General features: G+C 43.8%; 1 protein-coding gene across 2 annotated transcripts in view; it reads left to right on the forward strand.

Moving 5' to 3' along the window:
* Window positions 1-1,544: 1,544 nt before the first annotated feature.
* Window positions 1,545-20,672, forward strand: part of TGFB2 (transforming growth factor beta 2) — a gene marked incomplete at its 5' end in the record, with an annotated part of 62,167 nt that continues 43,039 nt past the window's right edge. The window contains one exon of one of the 2 annotated variants that reach the window (XM_080342265.1): window positions 1,545-2,025. In XM_080342265.1, coding sequence (XP_080198391.1) covers window positions 1,545-2,025 — 481 coding nt within the window. The remainder of the gene's footprint in view (window positions 2,026-20,672) is intronic. The other variant, XM_080342266.1, reaches the window with a different exon arrangement.

The following is a 20,672-nucleotide window of genomic DNA, read 5'->3' on the forward strand; positions in this document are numbered from 1 at the left end:
TTTAGCAGAAACGCATCCCAGCGGGTTCCTAGAGGTGCCTAATTCTTCCTCTAAAGCAAGGGCGGTATTTGTCCCAATTATTTAATAGTAGGTGCAAGCAATGTTAAAACCTTCCTCTTTTTAGAACAACAGAAAAAAAATAAGAAAGAAATAAAAAGCCTTGTACGAGTTGCTTTTCCTTCTGGGCTCCGGGCTGCCTCCTCTCCCCGTCCCCGGGGTGAGGCACCTCGGCAGGCGGCGGCCAGGCTGCCGCAAGTCCCTCGCCGTTGCGCGGCGCAGAATAAATAGGCGGGCGGCGGCGCGGCCGGCGGAGCCCTCCGCTCCCCGCAGCCCCTCCACGTCACTCCGCGGCGAGGCGAGCACGTGGGGCGGGGAGACCTTATAAATCTCCCTCTCCCTGCGCGGCCGTGATGTTATCTGCTGGCACTCGTCCCCTCCTCGCAGGGAGAGCCGCGGGACCGGGGGAGGCGGGCGGGGGGCGCCAGGCGGAGCGCTAGATCCGCCGGGAGCTGCGCGCTGCGCCGCGCCGCCGGGGCCAGCCCCAGCCCCAGCCCGCGGGGGAGGCCGGGGGGGAGAGCGGCGCTGCGCTCCGCGCCAGCGCCGGGCGGCCTCTCCGCGCCTGCGATCCGCGGGAGGCTGTCGGGGCGGCGGCGGCGGCGCTGCCTCGCTGACTGCGGCGTGGGGTTGGCGTTTGGGAAGGAGGAGGAAGAGGAGGGAGCTGGAAAAAGCTCTGCAGCGCGCAGCGGCCCGGGCGGGGGTGGGTCGGTGCATGCGGCGCGGGGCGCACGCAGCAGCCTGCGGGACGCGGCCGGACGGAGGAGCAGCAGCACCGCCGCTCGCTGCCGCCGCGGGGGCAAGGCGCCGCCGCCTGCCGCTCCGCCCGGCCGCGGGGGCCGGGACTCCGCGCAGCCGGGCGCACACGTGCGCGCCTCTGCCGGCGCCGCCGCAGGGGCTGAGCGGGGCTGAGCGCGGGGCGGTGCCGCTGCCTCTGCCTCTGCCTGCCGGGAGCCGCCGGGCGCCGCGGGCGCACGGCGGGGCTGAGCGCCGCGCCGGCAGCCTCTGCCCCGCCGGCTGCGGCAGCGCCCTTTAATACCCATCACTGCTTTTGCTTCCCCTCCTTTTTTTTTTTTTCTCTTTTTCCTTTTTTTTTTCGTTGATTTTTTTTGTTTCCCAGCCGGCTCCGCCAGCGCGTTGAGAACAGTCTCCCTTCCATTTACTTGATTCGCAGGTTTGTTTATCTGTTTGGGGGTTTTTTCCTCACGTTTTTTTTTCCTGTCCTGCTTACTCCACCCCCGAATTTTATCTGTTTGTAGCAACTTGCTGCTTTTTTTTTTTTTTTAACAATAATTGGTATTTTTTTCACTGACGCCTCCCGTGCGTTTTTAGATTGCAAGCCGTCCTTGCAGTCCGGTTTTTAACTGCATTTTGTCTGCAGATCTTCCCTTTGTTTGCACACATCCCCTTTTATTTTTAAATTTTTGTCGTTGTTGTTCGCTGTTAAAGTCACTCTTTTTTGGGGGGGGCGCTGTATTTAAACACTTAAAATGCACTGCTATCTCCTGAGCGTGTTTCTCACCCTGGATCTGGCCACCGTGGCTCTCAGCCTGTCTACCTGCAGCACCCTCGACATGGATCAGTTTATGCGCAAGAGGATCGAGGCGATCCGGGGGCAGATCTTGAGCAAACTGAAGCTCACCAGCCCCCCGGACGAGTACCCCGAGCCCGAGGAGGTGCCCCCGGAGGTCATCTCCATCTACAACAGCACCAGGGACCTGCTGCAAGAGAAAGCCAACCACAGAGCTGCCACTTGCGAGAGGGAGAGGAGCGACGAGGAGTATTATGCCAAAGAAGTTTACAAAATAGACATGCAGCCTTTTTACCCGGAAAGTAAGTCCTCTGTGTTTGTGCATGTGTGTGTAACTTCAACCCCGCGGCTTGGCAGTGGCCGGCACCTTCAAATACCAGCCCCATGCATCATAATCCGCCGCCTTTGCTTGGTTTGCTCTTATCCGCAGCATCTCTTTGGTGGTGGCTTCTAAAGTTTCGTTTAGGTGGTGGGGTACGAGTATGCCAGGGTGGGTGGGTTGGGGGGTCAGCTGTCCCCCCAGACTCACGGGGTTTCCATCCCCTTTGAAGTCACGCAGGAGTCCCTAAAAATGCCTCTCCTTCCACCACCATATACCTGAGCAAAGCTCCCCCTGCCTGTGATCCCCCTCTCTCCCCAGTACTGGGTTCAGCTCCCCCGCAGCCCCGTGTGCAGCCTCCAAAAAGAGCCAATATCTTTCCACTGCTGTTGTTTCCCTTGGAGTGTCTGGATTGGGCAGGTTTCCATCTCTCCATAACTGAAAAGGCGGTCTTTAGGAAAAGAAAAAAATAAAAAGTCACCGTCTCCTGTGCTGTCTGCGCCCCTCTAGAACATCGTCCCGCAGCCCGCTACTCAGGTCGCTGCTCAGAGGGGGCAGAGGCACAGACGTCCTCCCTCCGCTTCCCATTTTACCTGGCCTCCTGTTTCAGTTCATGAGTACTTTCATTTCAGGTATAGAAAAAGTTTTCCCTTCTGGGTAGCCTCGGTTCTTGGAACCTGTCTCAGCCCGTCTGCTTTTTGCTGTTTTTAACGACCTTCTGGTGATCCGTGCCACGTTTTGCACACAAAAAAAAAGGGTACAAATGCTCCGTGCTGACCAAATCCACTTAGAATGATTAATAATCATAACTACGTGCCTTTTTGTTTTGGTAGTGAAGTTTAAGTGTATAGAAAAAAAAAAAAAAGTAAAAGCACTGCACTCCCTTAAAAGAATCTAGATCATCAGCATACCGAGGAAAGTGAAATACCAGAAGCAGAAAATAACTTAACCATTCGCATATCCAATACCTAGTCAGTACTCTTTTCATTTCGCTTGCTTTCCTCTCTCTTCCCTCCCCCGCCACTTGATGCCCTATATACTGGCTGTCTGTTTTTGAAAAGCACATACCTCTTGCTTAAATAGATAATGCAGCCATTTTGGTAACTGTATCCTAGAGTTTCTAATTGCATTTTCCCCTTATTTATTTTTAGTTTAGCAAGTTGTAGCTTTGGGGCTTGCTCTGTCTTGCATGTGATAGTCCTAGGATGCCAGCCAAGGCATCTGAACCCCACGCTTGGTGCAGCTGCCTCCCTTTCTCCCTTTATTCTTAAATGACAGCATCAGGTACAGGACATCCTGGCAGTCAGAGCCATTTTATTATTGTAATTATGGCACCATCCATAATAGCCATGATAAATACACTCCACCCTTGTTACCCTTGGGGAAGAAATACTTTTTTTTTTTTTTTTTTTTTAATGTGTATTTGGAGCCAAGTGGATATGAGCAAAGAGTTTCAGTGTAATTCATAGCAGTAGTGAGAACACAGAAATCATGCCCGTTTTCCACGTTGGTATAATGTAGTATTTTGCTGGTGGTTTTGGTGGCAGTCAGCACTTTGTTTTGAGACCCGTCAGGTCATGCTCTGAGCAGAGGAGTGAGCACCTATAGGTGAAGGTTAGGAAGACCGCTAGCAGTGCCTTGGCTTTTGTGGAATTGACCCTGTAACAGAGAGTCCCTGAGAGCTGTATTCATCCATCCTGAGCTCTCCTGTTGTTTTCCCTTGCATGAGTAAACTGCAAAGAACTGATAGTCCAAAATGCAGCTGTGTACTTTCCAGAAAATAAAAATATCTATGGGGTGTGACTTGGATGGTGTTGACAAAAGAGGATTTATTTTAAAAATCTTGTCAGAGGCTGGATTTGTACTGAAGTATATCAACAGAGGTTTTGGAAGAGCAAAGGAGATTGCAGGTATCTACCAACAGAGTGCATCAGACGTTTGGGATCGGAGGGCGGGTTAGCGGCAGATCCAGTACTACTGTGCAAGGGCTGTCGCTAACATCAGAGTAAGTAGGTTAACTGTTTTTCCACTGCTCTCTAGTTATGCTGGATGGAGCGAACCTTTCCAAAAAAGACAGAAAGCAAGAAATCGCTCCACCATATTTTAAAAGAAGAAATTGAGAGAGCAGCTTTGGCGGCCGCGAGACTTTCTCCTAGATGTCTCGGAGTGAATTTTTTTAACTCTACAGTTTCTGCTGGGTCGGAGAGAGGCAGGAGGGAGAAGGGGATCAGTGTGAGCGCACTGGAGGTCAAAAGCTGCTGGAAGGAAGGCATGGGAAAGATCAGTGGTTCAGTTTTTACCACAAGTTGTTAGCGTTCAGTAACTGACTAGAACCCAAGTATTACAAATATGCTCTAATTATACTCATAGTCAGCAATATATCACTACAGATCGCTGATAGGTCTTTGTGGGGCATTTTGTAAAGTTCAGACTAAATATTTTTAGCAACGAGGAGATTTAAAAGGAAAACTATAAGAGATATTGTATATACCCTAAGGCATATTTTGTCTTAAATATTATCCTTGGCCAACTGTACTGTATAAATACAGTAAATATGAATAGAACTGGCAAGATGCCAATCTCCTGGGATGAATTTTAGTCAAGAAGGTATTTATGGGATATAAATAATACTGTGTCAACATTTAAAGAAGGGATCTGATTAGTTTTGAATTTATTCATATTAATCTTTTCACATGCTGTTAGTTTAAGGCTCAAAGTAAAGTTATGCTAAGGTTTACTGATGGTTTGCACTGAGGAAGTAAGGGGGCATCTGGCATCTGGCTTGACAGTCCACTTGAGGTTAAAGATACATCAACTCAGAATATACATGGAAATTCAGCGAGCTGGGGACTGCTGGACCAAAAAACAACAGATGTGAAAAGTGGTGGCGGAAAAACATACTACAAAGAGGTTTGGAAAAACCAGAAAGGTTTTGTCTGTGAATCATGCCTCCCTATGTTATGCTTGCAACAGCATGAGTCCTAAATCCAGTTGGCAGTCAGAAAGCAAGTTGTTTTATGGAGCGGTTTAAAGAGGGAGGTGGGATATGGAAGTTGAGCACAACCTGAGAAAGAGTTTTTGCAAATTCTTTGCCTTGGCAAAGTTACCTGAGCAGGTGCTTAATACTGATTTCTGTGAAAAGTGGATCATGTTGAAAGTTTATTATTTATCAGTTCTTCATTGATTATCTGGGCCCTGATAATTAACCTAATTATTTATTTGAGGCTGAGTGCTAGTCACCATTGCAGTGATAATAAACAGAAGTTTAATGCTAGCACAATTATGGATTGCAAATTGTAATACTAATGCATACCTGGGATACTAGGGGAAAAATGGCACCGTGCATATGCAGGGCCTGGGGGCCAGTTCTGTGGTCTTCATTCATGGCAATTTTTATTACAGTCAATGAGCCAGGCAGTTTTGCTGGCTTAAGTCTTGTGCAGGTAAATTTTCGAGTTTTCTGCATACTTGGAAATAGGTCTGTAAGTACTCAGGAGCCTAAGAAATCATGGTTATTCTGGGTTTGGTCCTGGTTTTGCATGGATTTTAAACTACTTTAGTGTGAAGGAGCCTCCATGAGTTCCAGCCTGCACTGGGAGGTAGGATTAGTCTTCTCAGGAGCTCTCTAGCATGAATATTGCTTTACATAGACTGTCATTCCGCTGCCTGTTCACCTAATGAAAGACAACATTATAAACTGGCTGGGCACAATGATATGCTTCTACTTTATCAACAAGGACTCGATTTACCAGCAATTATACATATGTAGGCTCGTTCAGGGTACCAGAATTACTCACACAGGAGCAGCCATGCTCTGTGTCTGCCGGCACTGACTGCATCATTACCGCGATGTTAACAGCTACGGCTGTGCGGCTCGCGTGTGTTTGCATTTAGCAGAACACAGAACTTAATCTTTCAGGATTTCCGACGTTGTTAATGACACGGAAGCAGTCTCAGGAGGAATACCTTACTTTAAAACCTTGTAGCTACGCTGGCCCTATAGTCATGCTCTGGAGCACCTATTTGCAGGAGGTGTTTGCCAGGCTTACTCTCTGGTTTGCAGAGAGGACCTGAAGCAATGTGAAGGCTTCCCTGAGGAGAGATGTGGGAGGAACAGTTCCTTGCTCCTTGTTCATGAATGGCACTTCCTGCAGTCTTCCTAGGTGGTGATTAAAAAAACCCCAAACCAACAGGATATTGCAAATATCTTTAAAAAGGGCCAGGCTAATCTTCTGGACAGTAGTCTTCTACATACGAAGAAGGATAATAAAATAACATGCTCTGGTGCAATAACCAAGGGCAACTGAAATCAAAGAGCTCTCTTCTGCTCCCACTCACGTGGAGTAGATGTGGGGTGCACTACGTGTGTTTCCTGCCCATCTTCTGAATCACCAGCGATGTGCTGTAAGCAGAGCACGAGGCTGAGAGCAGGGAAGGTCCACAAGCCAGGCTGGCGTGGTACATGGTGCCTGCATTTCTTCCAGAGGATGAATGAAGTGTACAGAATATCAAAAGACCCTTGACCTGCTTCTTTAATGCTACAATGTTGGAAGACCCGCAAGACAGAAACAAAGGGCTACATTCCCAAGTCCTTTCCATAACCCTCATTGAGTTTATAATCTCTGGTATCTGTTTTAATGAGGTGCTTTCGAAAAGGTTAGATGTGCATCACTGACCCTGCTGCTCCCTGACCCCCCACCTGTTCACAGTGTGAATGTTTAACAGTCCTGGAGACCTGTCTGGAAATGTGCTCTTGTCTTTTGCCCAGAGCTTATATCACTCTTGATGGCTCCACTCAGTTCCAGGACTGGGTGTAAGTAGGTGTTTGTGTGAAGACAACAGAGCATCTTCATTAGCTGCTGGTTTTAGCCTAACTCATCCTTGGTGCACTACAAGAGAACAGTAGTGGTCATCAGGATGGCTCTGTTAGCTTGGAGTTACTGTTCCAGTGTTTTGCTGCCAGTTTGAGTTTGTTCCTGCATCAGAGCTAAGCAAAAGGATGAATGAGGACTCCTGAGTATTGCCATCAAGTGAGATTCTTCAGCACGGTGCTGAGACATGCACGGTGCTTCACACACATGAATGGACTCATTAACATTAAGGCTCTGTGTATGCCTAATTAGCTTTCTGAATTGGGGCCCAGTTTATGGCACATTTACAGAGATGAACAAAGCCAGACAGTTGAAATCCCTCATGCTGGGATGAAATCTGCCATTTGGGCATCGGAGCCCAGCGAGTAGGAAACGCTTTACAGGATTGTTTAGAAGGAAAGAAGAGGCTCTTCAGTACTCCTGTGATCCCAAAGAAGTCTGGCCCTGTTGGGTAGCTGGTTTTTTTTTGCCTTTGCAGTGTCTCTGGTAGACTGCTTCTGTATTACAGATAAAGCGAGGAACCCTGGGGTATGGTGACAAAACAAGTCATGAGTGAAGACACACAAACATTTCCATTCCTGTTGTGAAACCACATGCTGCACATTTTCAAGCAGGCAGTTTCTAGCTTGGGGATGATACGCTCCCCAGGTATTATTTAATATAATACTGTGTTACAGTTGTTTCTGCTGATTTGTTTAAACTAAAAAGTTTGGTTTGGTTATTTGTTTAGGGAAAGTTTGCATCCTGCCATCAATTAGGGGCCATCATTTGTTTCCCTTTCAGTCTGTGATGTGGACTAGTAGGTGCTGAGCTCCTGCATCATTGTTGGTTGGCTTTCTCCAGCGGTCTATCTGAAGCAGCTATGTTTCATATTAACACAGATCCCCACACTTGTCCTCAGTGTCCTTGCTGCCAAGTGATGGCAGTTGGGCACACAGCTGTACAAGACATGCAGCTGCAAGGTGTAGAGGAAAAACTCAAACATTTGTCTGTGACAAGAGAATGAGGAGAAGGAAAAAAAAAACCTTAGTGCAGAGGGTTGCATTTTATCTCCTTTTAGTGTGACCAGTTGTTTCTGAATTTATGAATGACTCATGAGCCTGTTTAGTACTGTGGTGTTCTTAGCTTCAATGGCACAGGGTAGGCCCTGGAGAAATAAAGTGCTAGACCTGGCTTCATTAGACCTGTCTGGTGAGCAGGTTTTTACATGCTTTTGCTGCTCTGCAAGTTGGTCCAGAGTAGAGCAGTTGCCTCTTTGGGTAGTGTAGCATTCTCTAAACCGGCCAGGTTTTCCAATGGGAACCTCATGGCAGTTCATGCATGCTGATGGGAAAGCTCCTGGCTCCTTGTGGAGGAGGTCAGGTGGGATGAGTGTGGAAAGGATCTTTAGACCATCTCTCCCTTCTTCAGGTTTTAATTTGGACAGTGAGTGAGAGTTCCTTTTAATTTTGTATGTGATGCTCGTTGACATATTCAAGATCTTAATTTCAGAGCTGAGCTTTTTCCCACTGAAACTCCCTTAGGGTGGGAGCCTCTTTTTCTTCTTACATAAAACCTAGCACAGTGGGATGCTCACTTCAGGCTATTATAAATAACTGTATAAAGCATAAATGATAAGCTGACCTCACAGCTAACACAGCTTTGAGCTGGAGGTTGAACTAGATGTCCCTTCCAACATGGATTAACTTGTGACACTTGTAATACTACATTGTGTTTCAGCTTCTGTAAGGTGGTCTTGATTCAAGTATCACCCAGTTTCTAAAGATGTGTTGTTTTCTGTCAGTCCTGGATTTGTCCCTCTGTTTTAACTTTCTTGCACCAAAATGTTCCTGTTCTTCTCTCCCACTGCGCTCATTTTTCTTTTACTTTTCTTGTGTGAATATTGCCTTTCAAATAAGCATGGTAGGTTGCATGAAAATCGACTACTGTGCCACACTTCAGCAAAAGCTATGGCATTGTTTTAGGTGAACTGAGGGGGAGAAAAAGAGAGATGTTGTGATACTGACCTTTCACTTTGCTTGCTTGGCTCCTTCCCACCTATCTAACCCACCCTGTACTGACAAATACCGCATCTGTCTTGACAGGCAAGTTCACAAATAACCATTCATTCATAGCTTGGAGCTGCTGTAAGACCCTTAAAGGGTTGCTTAATCTGACAGTTGTGCATTTGAACAAACTTTGAAGAAAGGACTTTGCAGAATGACCGTACGTTCAGTCTGACTTTATGCAAACTAAGAGGGAGGTCTTGCGTGAAAGAGGATACTGTACTTAAGTATACATGTGTGTGTGTGTATGTGTGCATGCATGCACACATGAACTTACATATATTTAAAAGCATTAAAAATCTGTTGTTGCAAAAGCCCAAATTGGAATGTTCTGGGGAAGATAATTTCATTTTTAGCTTCTGGATTCATTTCAGTGATGGTAATTTCAACACTTCCTGGGGAGAGTCTGTCAGTGGTTATGTGCATCAAATGTAGCAGTAAATCTGTCATTCTTTCCATTTCAGTTTTTCAGGCTTACAACTTCGTTATTTTTCCCTGTTTGGCTGATGTTAGTATCCAATGTTTTCCCTGGCTTTGTCTCTTTTAAACCCCTGCCTTGAATTTTAAAAGGCGAGCTAAGCTTGCTAAGTTCCTTCTCTTACTTGTTTTTGTTTACGTATTCATTTGCAATTCAGCAGCTAGCTTAGCTGAAATAGTGATGGTGACTTATCTTTACCGTAGTGATGACTGATAGAAATCAGAACATGTTGGTTTTCGTTCCTTGGGGTGGAAAAAAAGCCCAACCCATAAAAAACCCCAACCCTGTGGGTGGACTTTGTACTCAGGAGGCTGAAAAATTCACAGATGTTAGCAGCACTGACTCTTTTGAAGTGGTCCCAGAGTACCTAGCAATCTCATACTTGATGAAGGCTTCTGCACAATAATACTTAATAATCCTGAGCCCACAGTTTTGTTTACAGATGATCTGCAATACCCCAGAGAATAGTCCTTGCTTATTAGAGTGGGTGTTGTCCAATATGATGTAAAAATTGATTTTTCTTGAGTTTCGGGCAAATGATGGTGAAGATCTTCTCTAGGACTGCCAAGACGTACACTAGGAAGAACACCTGCAAAACTTGCCATCTTCCAAGTAACATGTAAAAACCATGCAGCAAATTTACCCTCTTCAGATGGAGCAGCGGGTTGAAATAATGGCAGAAGTGTATAATGGCAGAAGTGGCTGGCAGGCACAGCGTGGTGGGGCTCCAGCACTCACCATGGCTTGTGGCAGCCTGCTGCTCCTTGTCCCAGCTCTGCTTGGTCCAAGGGGTGGCCCAGGTAGGCAAAGCTGGGAGATTTCTGTGCTTTCCTGTGAACGTGACGGTGGAGGGGCAGCTCTTCCCTTTGCATCACAATTCCTGGCCTTCATGCTTCGAGGGTTTGATGCAGGAATCGTTCCAGCTGACTCAATAATACCAAAACTGAGCACTTAATGGATAGCTAGTAAGCAAAATTTATGGATACCAGGGATCAGGTCCACTGACACATGTTATGCTGACAGTTCATTTCTTTCATCCAAATGCCTACAGAGGGTGTAGGGAATGTTTGCCCTCAGGGAAGGATAAGTGTTTTATTGTATTCTTCAACATGTTAGGAGATTTTAAGCTGTCTGGAGATGTGTTGGATCCATGCAGGTCCTTGGTGTTCTCATTCTCGCCCAATCTCTGAGAGATCCAGCCCAGTTTTCTTGGCTGTTGTAGTTGGCTCTGCGCCCCCCTGGCAGCACGAAGGCTGTATATATCTTGTGCCAATCGCTGCTCTATACTCAATTTTTTCCTGATGTACACTTTGGAAGTGAAGTAGCCACCTTTCAACATTGAGGTACACTGAAAGATGTCTGTATGTATTATCTGTTGAGCTTGTTGCCTTTTTACCTAGCGTATGATGGCAGGCTGTTGTAGCAGACATACATACATCTTTAGGTTTGTGAGTGGGGAACAAGTTCCAGCTTTCTTGAAAATAAATCTGCTGTTCTGATCTGGTGGTGTGATAGGAACTGAGAGGCTCCCTGCCAGGATATACAGTTTGGAAAGCAGGGAAGCTGAGCGAGCAGCTTTGTCTTTGTTAGGATGGACTCAAACAGATTGTTGGGTGTCTGAGCTTTCTCTCCCTCTTTGGATCTGGATTCCCCCATCCCAGCTTGCATTTCTCCCCGATGCCAGGAGCCGTGTACTTGGAAGTTTCACATTCCCCTTGCTCATCACGCAGGAAAAGAGCCCCAAAAGGATCTAGAAAAAGAGATCTTTATAAAGGTGGCCAGGGACTGAGTTACAACGATATCATGTGTCTGAAGGAACTTACCTCCTTCCAAGTTAGAGTCCTATTATTTACCCACTTTATTGGGAGACTTAATTTTCTCTGGCTGGAAGTATATTTGTTGAGGTAGAGTCTGGAAAGGAATCTGCCTCATGCACACTTGCCACAAGGCCAGCTATACATGTGATACAGCCAAACCTTTCAATTTTTCTGCTTTTTTGAGAGTATGTTCCCCAGATTAAGGGCCCTGGTCCAAAGCCTGCTGAAAACACTGGAAGTCTTTCCATTGACTGCAAAAGTCTTTGGATCAGGTATTAAGTGCCATTCCTTTGTTTCAGGGAATGGCCACATCTTCAAGATACATTGGCATGTTTTACTGTAATGTGGTGCTTTCCCTTTTATTGAGTTGCCACTGGAGGTGTTCTTCTGCATAAAGCTTTGGAAAAAAAAACCAACCACACAAAACTTTTAAAAATAAACACCTCAGTAGCTTATTGGTAGAAGCATTTGATGGCAGATGTCGTCTGGGAACAGCATATGGCAGCAATATGGTAGGAATTGCAGCATGCAGAGAAGGAGGCATGAGTTCATGTCCTGTACTTCTTAGGTATTCCACACCTCCCCCTGTCTAAAATAAATGACCATCTGACTGCAAAGGCCTTGGCAAATAAACATGTCATAATATATCTCTATCATCCTCCCTCCAGCAAGTTTTTTTCATGAAGCTCATCACTCCACATAAACCCATGCAAAATCAGACCTCAGTGCCCAGAGCAAGGAATAATCTACAGACTGTGAATAAGAATGTGGCAAATTGCTGTGCAGTGGACTGTAAAGATGGGTCAGGGCTAAGCCAACAAGGTGTTTTTAAGTTATCAATAAAGTCTTAAAAGTCAGTTCTGAATAGAGCTGGATTCAGGAGAACAAATTCTGCAAGTCAATTTGCTGCATGATGCATGCTGAGTTTACAAGCTGGAAAGCCAAGTCGTTTGGGAACAGGAGCTGCGCTCATAGCATGAAGGTGCATGTGGTTTTACCTAAAGCCTCTGTGACTTGATAAGTCTCAAAGTGGCTCATGAAATAACAAGTGAACATTTGAGGTACATTTTCTATGTGGATGAAAAGTTGGAGCAATTTAAGTTGAGTCAGTAAAGCTACTCCAGATTCTTCCTTGTGGTGTTGAAAATAGAGTCTGTGCAGTGATTGTTTAGGCAAGCAGAACCATCACTGTAGCCAGGGTTTTAAGAAGCACCTAAAGGAGTTAGAAATTTCACTCCTGGTGGTTCCTTTCTAGCCTTTGAGAATCCCAGCCTTTTTTTTTCGAAGGAAGCCTGAGTCAGGTAAATCTGCTTTGCTGATTAGAAAGGTCCTGCATGTTGTTCATGTTGGTACTACTGCTACTAGTGTATACTTTTCAAAGCCTGAGAGGACTCAACATCCAACACAGGTTGTTTTGGTTTGGTTTGGTTTTTTTGTTTGTTTATGTTTTGGTTTGGTTTTTAAGAAAAGAAAAAAGCTTGGTTTATATTTTATCTATGTGGTACTTCCTGTGTCTTGTTGAGATGAGATGTGATCTTAAGCCATTTGATATGAGGTATGAAACCAAAGGTCTTGGTTCTTTTTTAATCTAAGGCAACATTACAATGTTATGGAGTATGACGTGCCTTAATGTAATGACAGCCAGACCTGCAAGCAGGTTTCTGTTTGAACATGAACGTTGCCTTACAGCTGAAGGAGATATTCATCTCAGCAGGGATCAGATGTTCTTCTCAGGGTACAACGTTCCAGGTTTGTTCCCACTCATAGCTAACAACTACTGTACTTTAGAAAGGACTAGACTGAAGTTGGTGTAGAAGGCTTTGAGTTACAGTAGAATGGACACTTATAGACTGAAAAAGCTGGAAGCCACCATGATGGTCTTTTGGTCTCCCTACCCCCATTTTTCAGGCCACTAAGTTTTGCTAGAGTAGTTCCTTTTTGAAAGACCGTTCACACCACACTTGGCAAATTATACTGGTAATTAATTACATTCACTAGAATCCAGCATCTTTGTGGTTTAAGTTGTTTAGCTTCAAGTTCTAGCGTTTGAATCTGGTTTAAACCTTCACTTACTATTTTGAAGAGCCATTATCAAATTCATGGTCATTGTTTGGGCACCTCCAGGAGAAGGAAGTTTTGCAAACAGGATCTGGTCTGGCTGAGCGCAGCCTGCTGTGGCTGCTGGAAGACCTGGCAGTGGGGCAGCCAGGAGCTCAGAATGGGCCATTCTACCCAACTTTGAGCATGTTTCAGATCCACAGACTATGATTGAGCCACTGCTCTACTTCCTAGCCTTTTCAGTTATTCTCGCACTTTCCCTCTGAAACTCCTGCTTTATTCATATACTGTTGACATCGTGGACAACAGTATTGGACACAATATTTCAACAGTGGCTGTGCCTCTATCAAGTACATGCATGTTGCAGGCACTGCTCTAATTCAATATTACACAGTTTATGCAGCTAATTCTGGCAGTAACTTTACCAGGAGCTCTACAAAAAGTAAAAATTCATATTTGGGTAATTATCCACCTGGGCTTCCCCTTCCCAAGTCCTTTCCAGAGGTGCTGACTCTCAGGATGGAGTCCCATACTCTATAAGTATGGTCTAGTTTCTCTGTCCTAGAGTTGCATTTTCATATTGATTCTATTGACTTTTACGTCTTGATTATTCAAGATTCAAGTGACTGTATCCATGATGCATCTTCTTATTTGTCAGATCCATATCATTATTTCATCTGCAGTTGGTTAATAATGATTTAGTTTCCTTCCAGGTGATGGATAAAAATATTAGGTGGTAGAATACAGTAAAAGGAGAATTATGGGATCTTGTTAGAAACTTGCCTTTCAATAATGGTTTCCTGTCTACCTTTGTATTTTGAGTCTCATAAAAACAAAAGACTTTGATTGCTTTATTGCTTGGCCATGTCGGTGTCCTGTTGTTCCTGTTTCCTAATTAAACTGTTATGTAGCACCAGCTTAAATGTCTTGCAGCTACCAAAGTACATTATACTAAACCAGTTCTCTTACAAACAGGACTATTGGTCTCACTCACTAAGATCCTGGACCAGTGGGGTCTGTTTTTCTTGGACTGATGCTCAAGAGTTCCTCTGGATTCCCTTAGTTCCTCTGAGCTGATTCTCATTCCTGCACTTTGCATATTTTTTTTCTGGGATCGATATAAGGCTGACTGTAGAAGTGAGATAGCGTGGCTTGCCCTGTTTAGGCATTGTATATTAGCAAATACGTGCTGCCTCAAATCCTTAAGATATTTTCCACTGTTTGGGATTTATTGAAGGGCAATTTTAATAATTTAGATAGTTCCTTGGACAGCTCCTTAAAAAGTCTTTATACAAGTTATCTAGTCTTGCTTGTTTTACAGTGGCTGATGGCAGTAGTTATTGTTTTAAGACCTTCTGAGTTGCTGCTGGAATAAAAAAGCCCAGCCATCTTTTAATCTTGTAATTGCCTGGCTTTTTTATCTACAGAAGTATATTTCACATTTTATATTATTATTTCAACAGTTTTTGACTTCTAATGGGTTAATATAATTCTTAAGCTTCCTTAGTGCTTAAGTAAACCTCATCTTTAAGTTTCTTGGCCATGAAGCTGGTATGTCTGTTTGATTTTTCTCATCTGTTATCTACAGTTCTTATTTTCTGATATGTAGTAGGTCTCAACAGCTATTACTTTTACCTTTGTGTGTAATAGCTGCGTTTTGTAATTTTATCTTCTTATGGTTGCATTTGGTTTCTGTAACAGATAGTTTTCCGACTTGAGTGGTCTTACTTGTTGATTGTGGAACTTTCTCATTTCTACCTGTCCAGCAAGCTGAGCGTATGTCCATTATCTTTTCCAGTTTTCTCTGTAAACGCTTCCGTCCAACTGATTCAGCTCATCATTGTATTCATGTTTATATGACTGTCTCCTTCATAATACTAAACCTGAATGTGTGCAGTTCTTTAGGACTTCTTGATTTTGTGCAGAACATGAGGTGATCACTTCTACCTAAGCTGTGAACCTTTCCTGGCACATGTGGGTAACCAAAGCACCTCAGTTCCATGTTTAAAGTAAACTGGTACCTACATCTGCCTCCTTGAAGCTGCTTAATTATTGAAGTGCCAGGGGCCTAAAATAAGGAGTCTCTAGAAACGAGCTCTTCAGAGAGTTACCGTATGTCAACAGGATCCAGATATAAAGATGTGACCTGATGGAGCTGGTTGCCCTCATGCTGGTGGGAGTTGTGCCAGCTGCAGCTCCTAAGTGCAGAGAAGGAAGTAGGTGGTGTTTGATTATCTAGTGCTCATACAGTTGACAGCTCTTCACTCAGAGAAGCGAGGGGCCAGACACTCCAGCTGTGAGGTTAGTTCTGTTGCTAGAAACCATTATTTTGAAAGGCAAATAATGTTTTGGGGTTTCTTTTCTATGTTCAATAGCACAAGACATGGAAGACCTCCAAGTCACTGACTCACCTGGTGACTCCATGTTGCAAAGTGGTTAGTGGAGGTGTTCTTCCTACCCCAGCCAGAGGTCTGAGCCCTTAACCCATAAAGAAATTTCACTTATGTTAAAAATAGTGTACAGGGCATGATGGATCATAACTCATCCTAGTAATTAGGACTGAGTTAAAGGACCTTGGAATTAGGAATAGCTGTACATAAATTATGAGTTGATACTCTCATTGAGTCCATCCTCTTAACACTGAACTGGAGGTAACTCTGGGAAGTATCTTCAGGGAACAATCTATTTTTGACAAGTTACTTTATAAAAGAGAGTGACTCAATATTCAACATCATTTTTCTGATAGCCATGGTTTGATAGCCATGATTTGGGGGTATTTGAGTTGAAAGCTGAGCATCTCCACATGGGCAGGCAGGTGTGCATTATCTGCATCCAGGCAGCTAGTGGCTCTGGCTTCTGCTGGCTGGAGAGTTTTCCCTAAGAGAGGTTTACAATCTCAGTGCTTTTCTGTTCCTGATTGACACTGGACCAGAGTGTAAATCATTTTAATTGTAATTACTGTTATGAAGCAGGAAAGACTGTACAATTTTAATGTGGTTAAAAACTTTCACTTCTCTCTGTCTCTAACATTCGTCTATTACCCACTGTCTTTATCTTAATCATTTAAATATGTGTCTCCTGTGCTTTGAGTGTTAATCTTGACCTCTGTGCAATGCAGAAGAATGTAGTTTTCTTTTGCCTTTCCTTCTCCGTTACACTCTTATTTCTTGTATAATTCCTTTTTCTTTTTTTTCCCCTCCCCAGAGTGAAAGGGTTGGACAATCCAACCTGCTTTTCTTGAAAATGACTTGCTTTCATTTCCTCCTCCAGCCAGGGAATAGTTTGGAAAGGCTTTTTCTCTGGACCCTTGGCGGAGCAGGAGAAGGCAGCCAGCCGCGCCGCTTGCCAGGGGAACAGGAGCGCTTCCTGGCAGAGGTGGGGCGAGGAGAACAGAGCCTGGGCCGTGGGACTCGCTTTCATCTCCTTCGCTCTCTGCGAGGCAGTCCTGAAATTTCCTGACCGCTTTTAAATCTTCCAGTTAGAATAGCTGAGCAGTGAGGCCCACTTATTAAAGGGAAAAAAAAAAAATGACAGAGCAACTTGATCTTATAAATAGCAATACTTTAAAAATACTAATTTGTGCTGGGCAATCCAGTGCAAGTTTCTCTGTGTATGATTTTGAATACCCAGTAGGAGAGGAGGAGTGCTTCCACATGCCTGGCTACCATCACTATCCCCTTGTAGGAATCCCCTTTTGTATAGTCATCTGCATAGGATTCTTCTGTAAAGAATAAGAACTAGGTCATATTTAGGGTTAGATGCACGCTGTAGTATTTATTCAGACTTCTGTATCTTTCATGTGCTGCACAAATGGCATTTGCTCCTTCAGAGTCATTCTGGTAAGAATTCGTGTTTCTGACTGGAAGCTGGAAAGCCTCTGAGGGTCTGGGATCCTTCTGCCTTAGAGACTTTGTTAACCTCAAGTAAATACCAAAATACCCATCTTACCTATAGCACTATGAAGCAGTGGTATCATTTTTGGGTACTGACAGCTAAGCAGGTAGACATGAGCCCCGTTACTTCAAGAGCATTGGCAGCTGTTCTGTGTTGTTTATAATTTTTCATCACTTTTGACAAGGAACTTTAAACTTTTATTGATGACACCAAAGACAAAAATCTACATGAAAGTAGTCTTGTTCTTCTATGCCGGAAAAACTGAAAAAAGAGAAAGAAGATCACTCTGGATGAGTTTTGTTTTGTTTTGTTTTTTAACTTGCTTTATGTTATTAAGAGGTGCTAAGTGAAACATCTATGGGTAGGAACAGTCCAGCTGGGGAGGCTCTAACTGCCCACATTGAGTGAGTCAGGGCTCTCCACAGCTCCTGTAACAGAGATCCCTTTCTTTGCTCCCATTCTGGTCCCGCTAGTGCATCAGCCAACTTTCACCCCGTATTGCAGCTGCTGACAGAGAGGTTTTCTGATGTGTGGAGCCAAGGGCCAACCACAATTTGTCCATGTATTTACAGGGATCATTTCACTCCAGTAGAAGCATGGCCAAATATTTCTTGATAGAAACATGCTGCATCCATCTAACAACACTATCCAATTGAGGCAAAGAGAAGAATGCTGTAATATTTGTATTACAGTAGTTGCTCAAGCCCCAGTGAGGGATCAGGACCCTGTTGCGTGAGGCGTGCTGTTGATCTCACAGTACTTTTCCCCAGCCCTACAGACCTTCCCATTTAAACTGACAAAGTCAGATAATGATGCTCCGTGGTGTAATCAGTTACACCACAAAAGGCACGTGTGCTGGAAACCAGAGGCTTTCATGTGAGCTTAAATATTTCTTCATGTGATAGTGTTCATCATCTCATGGCTGTGCTAGTCCAGCACGCTTATCTGGGAGGGGATTGTACATGAGAAATGGAGAAACTCCATGTGTCATTCAGTGCTACTGGTGGTTTTTTTTGTTTTGATTTGTTTGTTGTTGTTTTGTTTTGTTTTGTTTTGTTTTTTTGCAGGGCCAGACATTAATCTTGGCCTTACAGCCTCAATAACTATTATTTCTCATCAGTAGCATGGTGAGTCTGAAAAGAGAAATTAGAGTCAAGAGGATATTTTCCCAGAAGATTAGAACAGTTATAATGGAGGTCAAACTTTTGGCTTCAGCTATTGGACTGTTTTGCTTTAAACTTGAAATGCAGATCAGCGAAATCAGCAAGTTCAAAGTTTAGGATGAAATAATGCCAAGGACTAAGGAAAAAAAAAATCATAGTAATTTTACTAAAACTGCACCATCACTCTTCACACTGAATATAACTTTTTTGAGCAGTTTAACAAGCAGTCCCAAGATAATGAATCACTACTGGAGGAAAGCACTGTACAACATTGCGTCTTAGTTTGGGGAATTCAAGACCAGGAGATGAAGTATTAGTTATAATTATTTACTGTGTTGTTTTAAGTATGAACTTGATTATTAATACCGCAGAGAATTTACTGATTATACTTACGTTATTATACATTTCAAATATTCTGGTATGCATTCCTTTAGCACAAGGCTTATCTCTAACTTAAGGAGCTGTTATGATTTATTAGCTAGTTGCAGGATAGTTGCAGCAGACCTCCAAGTGCATTACTGAGGAAATGGGATGCTTCAAAGAAACATTATGAAATTTTTAAGTTAATCGGTCAAATGTTGTAATTGATGGCACATACAAATCATTCTCTTAGGAAGAGTTGTAGAGGCCTGTCACTCACTCTGGCTGCAGTGAGAGCTTTCTGTGCGTGGCAGCTTCAGCTCCATGCTCCCAGCTGTTATTACCTTGGTACATACTGGGCAAGGATCTAGCTGGTTTGAGGACAGGTCTGGTCATGTTAGTAGGGATCATGTATTGATCTGAGTCCTCTGGGACCTGATCTAATGACATACATTTCAGTATTACTTTGTATAAATATATCTGATGCATACAGGTATCAATAGATTTGGTCATAAAGCTTGTTTCGAATGCGAGCCTGTTTGCCAACAGCCAGTTATCACAGAAGAAACATGGAGCTGGAGGGACTTCAAGAGGTTGCTCTGTTGGTCCTGCATTAGAAGAGGGTGTAGACTGTAGCCATGATATTTCAGATAGGTGTTTGTGTAACCTTTTCTTAAAGATTTCTGGTCAGCTGTCCTATGCAACCTGTTCTAGTGCTTCATTATCCTTGATGTCTAAATGTTTTCATGGTATCTCACACAAACCATCCTTGCCGCAGCTCAGAACTACTCGGTATTCATCCATCATGGACATGGAAAGTGGATCATTCTCCTGTTTTCTTTTGTGGAAGCTGCTTACATGTCTGAAGGCTGTTTTTATGTAACACCTTCAGTATTTTGGCTGAGCAACCCAAATTTACTTGTGAGTCTGGTTTTATAGCTCTGTAGTAGTCTCATTGCTCTGCAGCACCTAGTTGGGTAGATGCTTCTGTTTTGACTAAGAACCACTGATAACTGCTTCCTCAGTGCTGTTTTCTGGTCTTGCAGCTTACCTACTGTGTTTTTTTTGTCGAGACCATATCTCCCTCATTTGCTAATGGGCGTGTCGGTGTCCAAACTTACTGAAGTCAAGATAAATGTCATCTGTGGTTTCTTCTCTATTTGCAAAGCTTGTTATCCAGTCCTGAAGGCACTTCAGGTTGTTTGGAGACGGATTGCTTCTGACAAGTCCATGTGAGCTGTTATTCAACTCCTTGTTTTCTTCCAGGTGCTAACAAATAGTTTTTTGAATATTTTTCCACTCTTGTTCTGTCTTTAATTCCTCACTACTTCTTATTTCCCTGTCTTTTTTTTTTTTTTTTTTGAGTAGCGTAAGTTGTTCTATCCCGAAATTCTGGTACTACGTACTTGACACTGTATTTAAAGCTATCTTTTCTGATATGTAAGTGTAATTGCTATTAGAAGTGGTAAGGAGGAGTAACATAGATAAGAAGTACTGTATTAATTTCCAGCAGATCTTTTCAAAAGTTTAGGTACGTGTAGAAAAACATGCAGGTGTCCCCTCTCTTTGGCATCCAATGCTGGGCATTAGACCTGCATTGCTTGTGGAAGAAAGGCAGAAGAATGGAGAAAGGGACTGAATGCATCTGGGCCTGGGTCTCTGCCTGTAATCGTAGTTTGTGTCTGGGTTTTTTTCCATTGTGCTGTGGCCCTTGTTCACCAGCTGGTCAAATAATTGGTTTGTACCTTGCTACGTACTTGGAGAAGCGAGACAGACTTTTGGAATTCCCTTCTGTGGATTATATTGCAAACAGCGAACCGAGTTGCTGGCTGTGTGTGAAAGTCACTTCTCAAATTCAAACAGTGTCACAATCATACCTTTTTTTTTGTTTTAAAAATCAATCTGAGGGAAGATGAGTAGCATTCTGTAGTATATTTTACTCAGGGATCTCCACAGATACATACAGGAGGTTGTCAAAGGAGAAGAACAGAACTCAGCTCTGAACTTTCCCATCTTGCATTACTGTTGTTCCTTTTTTTCCGATGGAAATAGGATTTGATGCCCTTTCAAAAAATGAAAGCT

Source organism: Nesoenas mayeri, assembly GCF_963082525.1.
Source record: "Nesoenas mayeri genome assembly, chromosome: 3".
Taxonomy (NCBI): Eukaryota; Metazoa; Chordata; class Aves; order Columbiformes; family Columbidae; genus Nesoenas; species Nesoenas mayeri.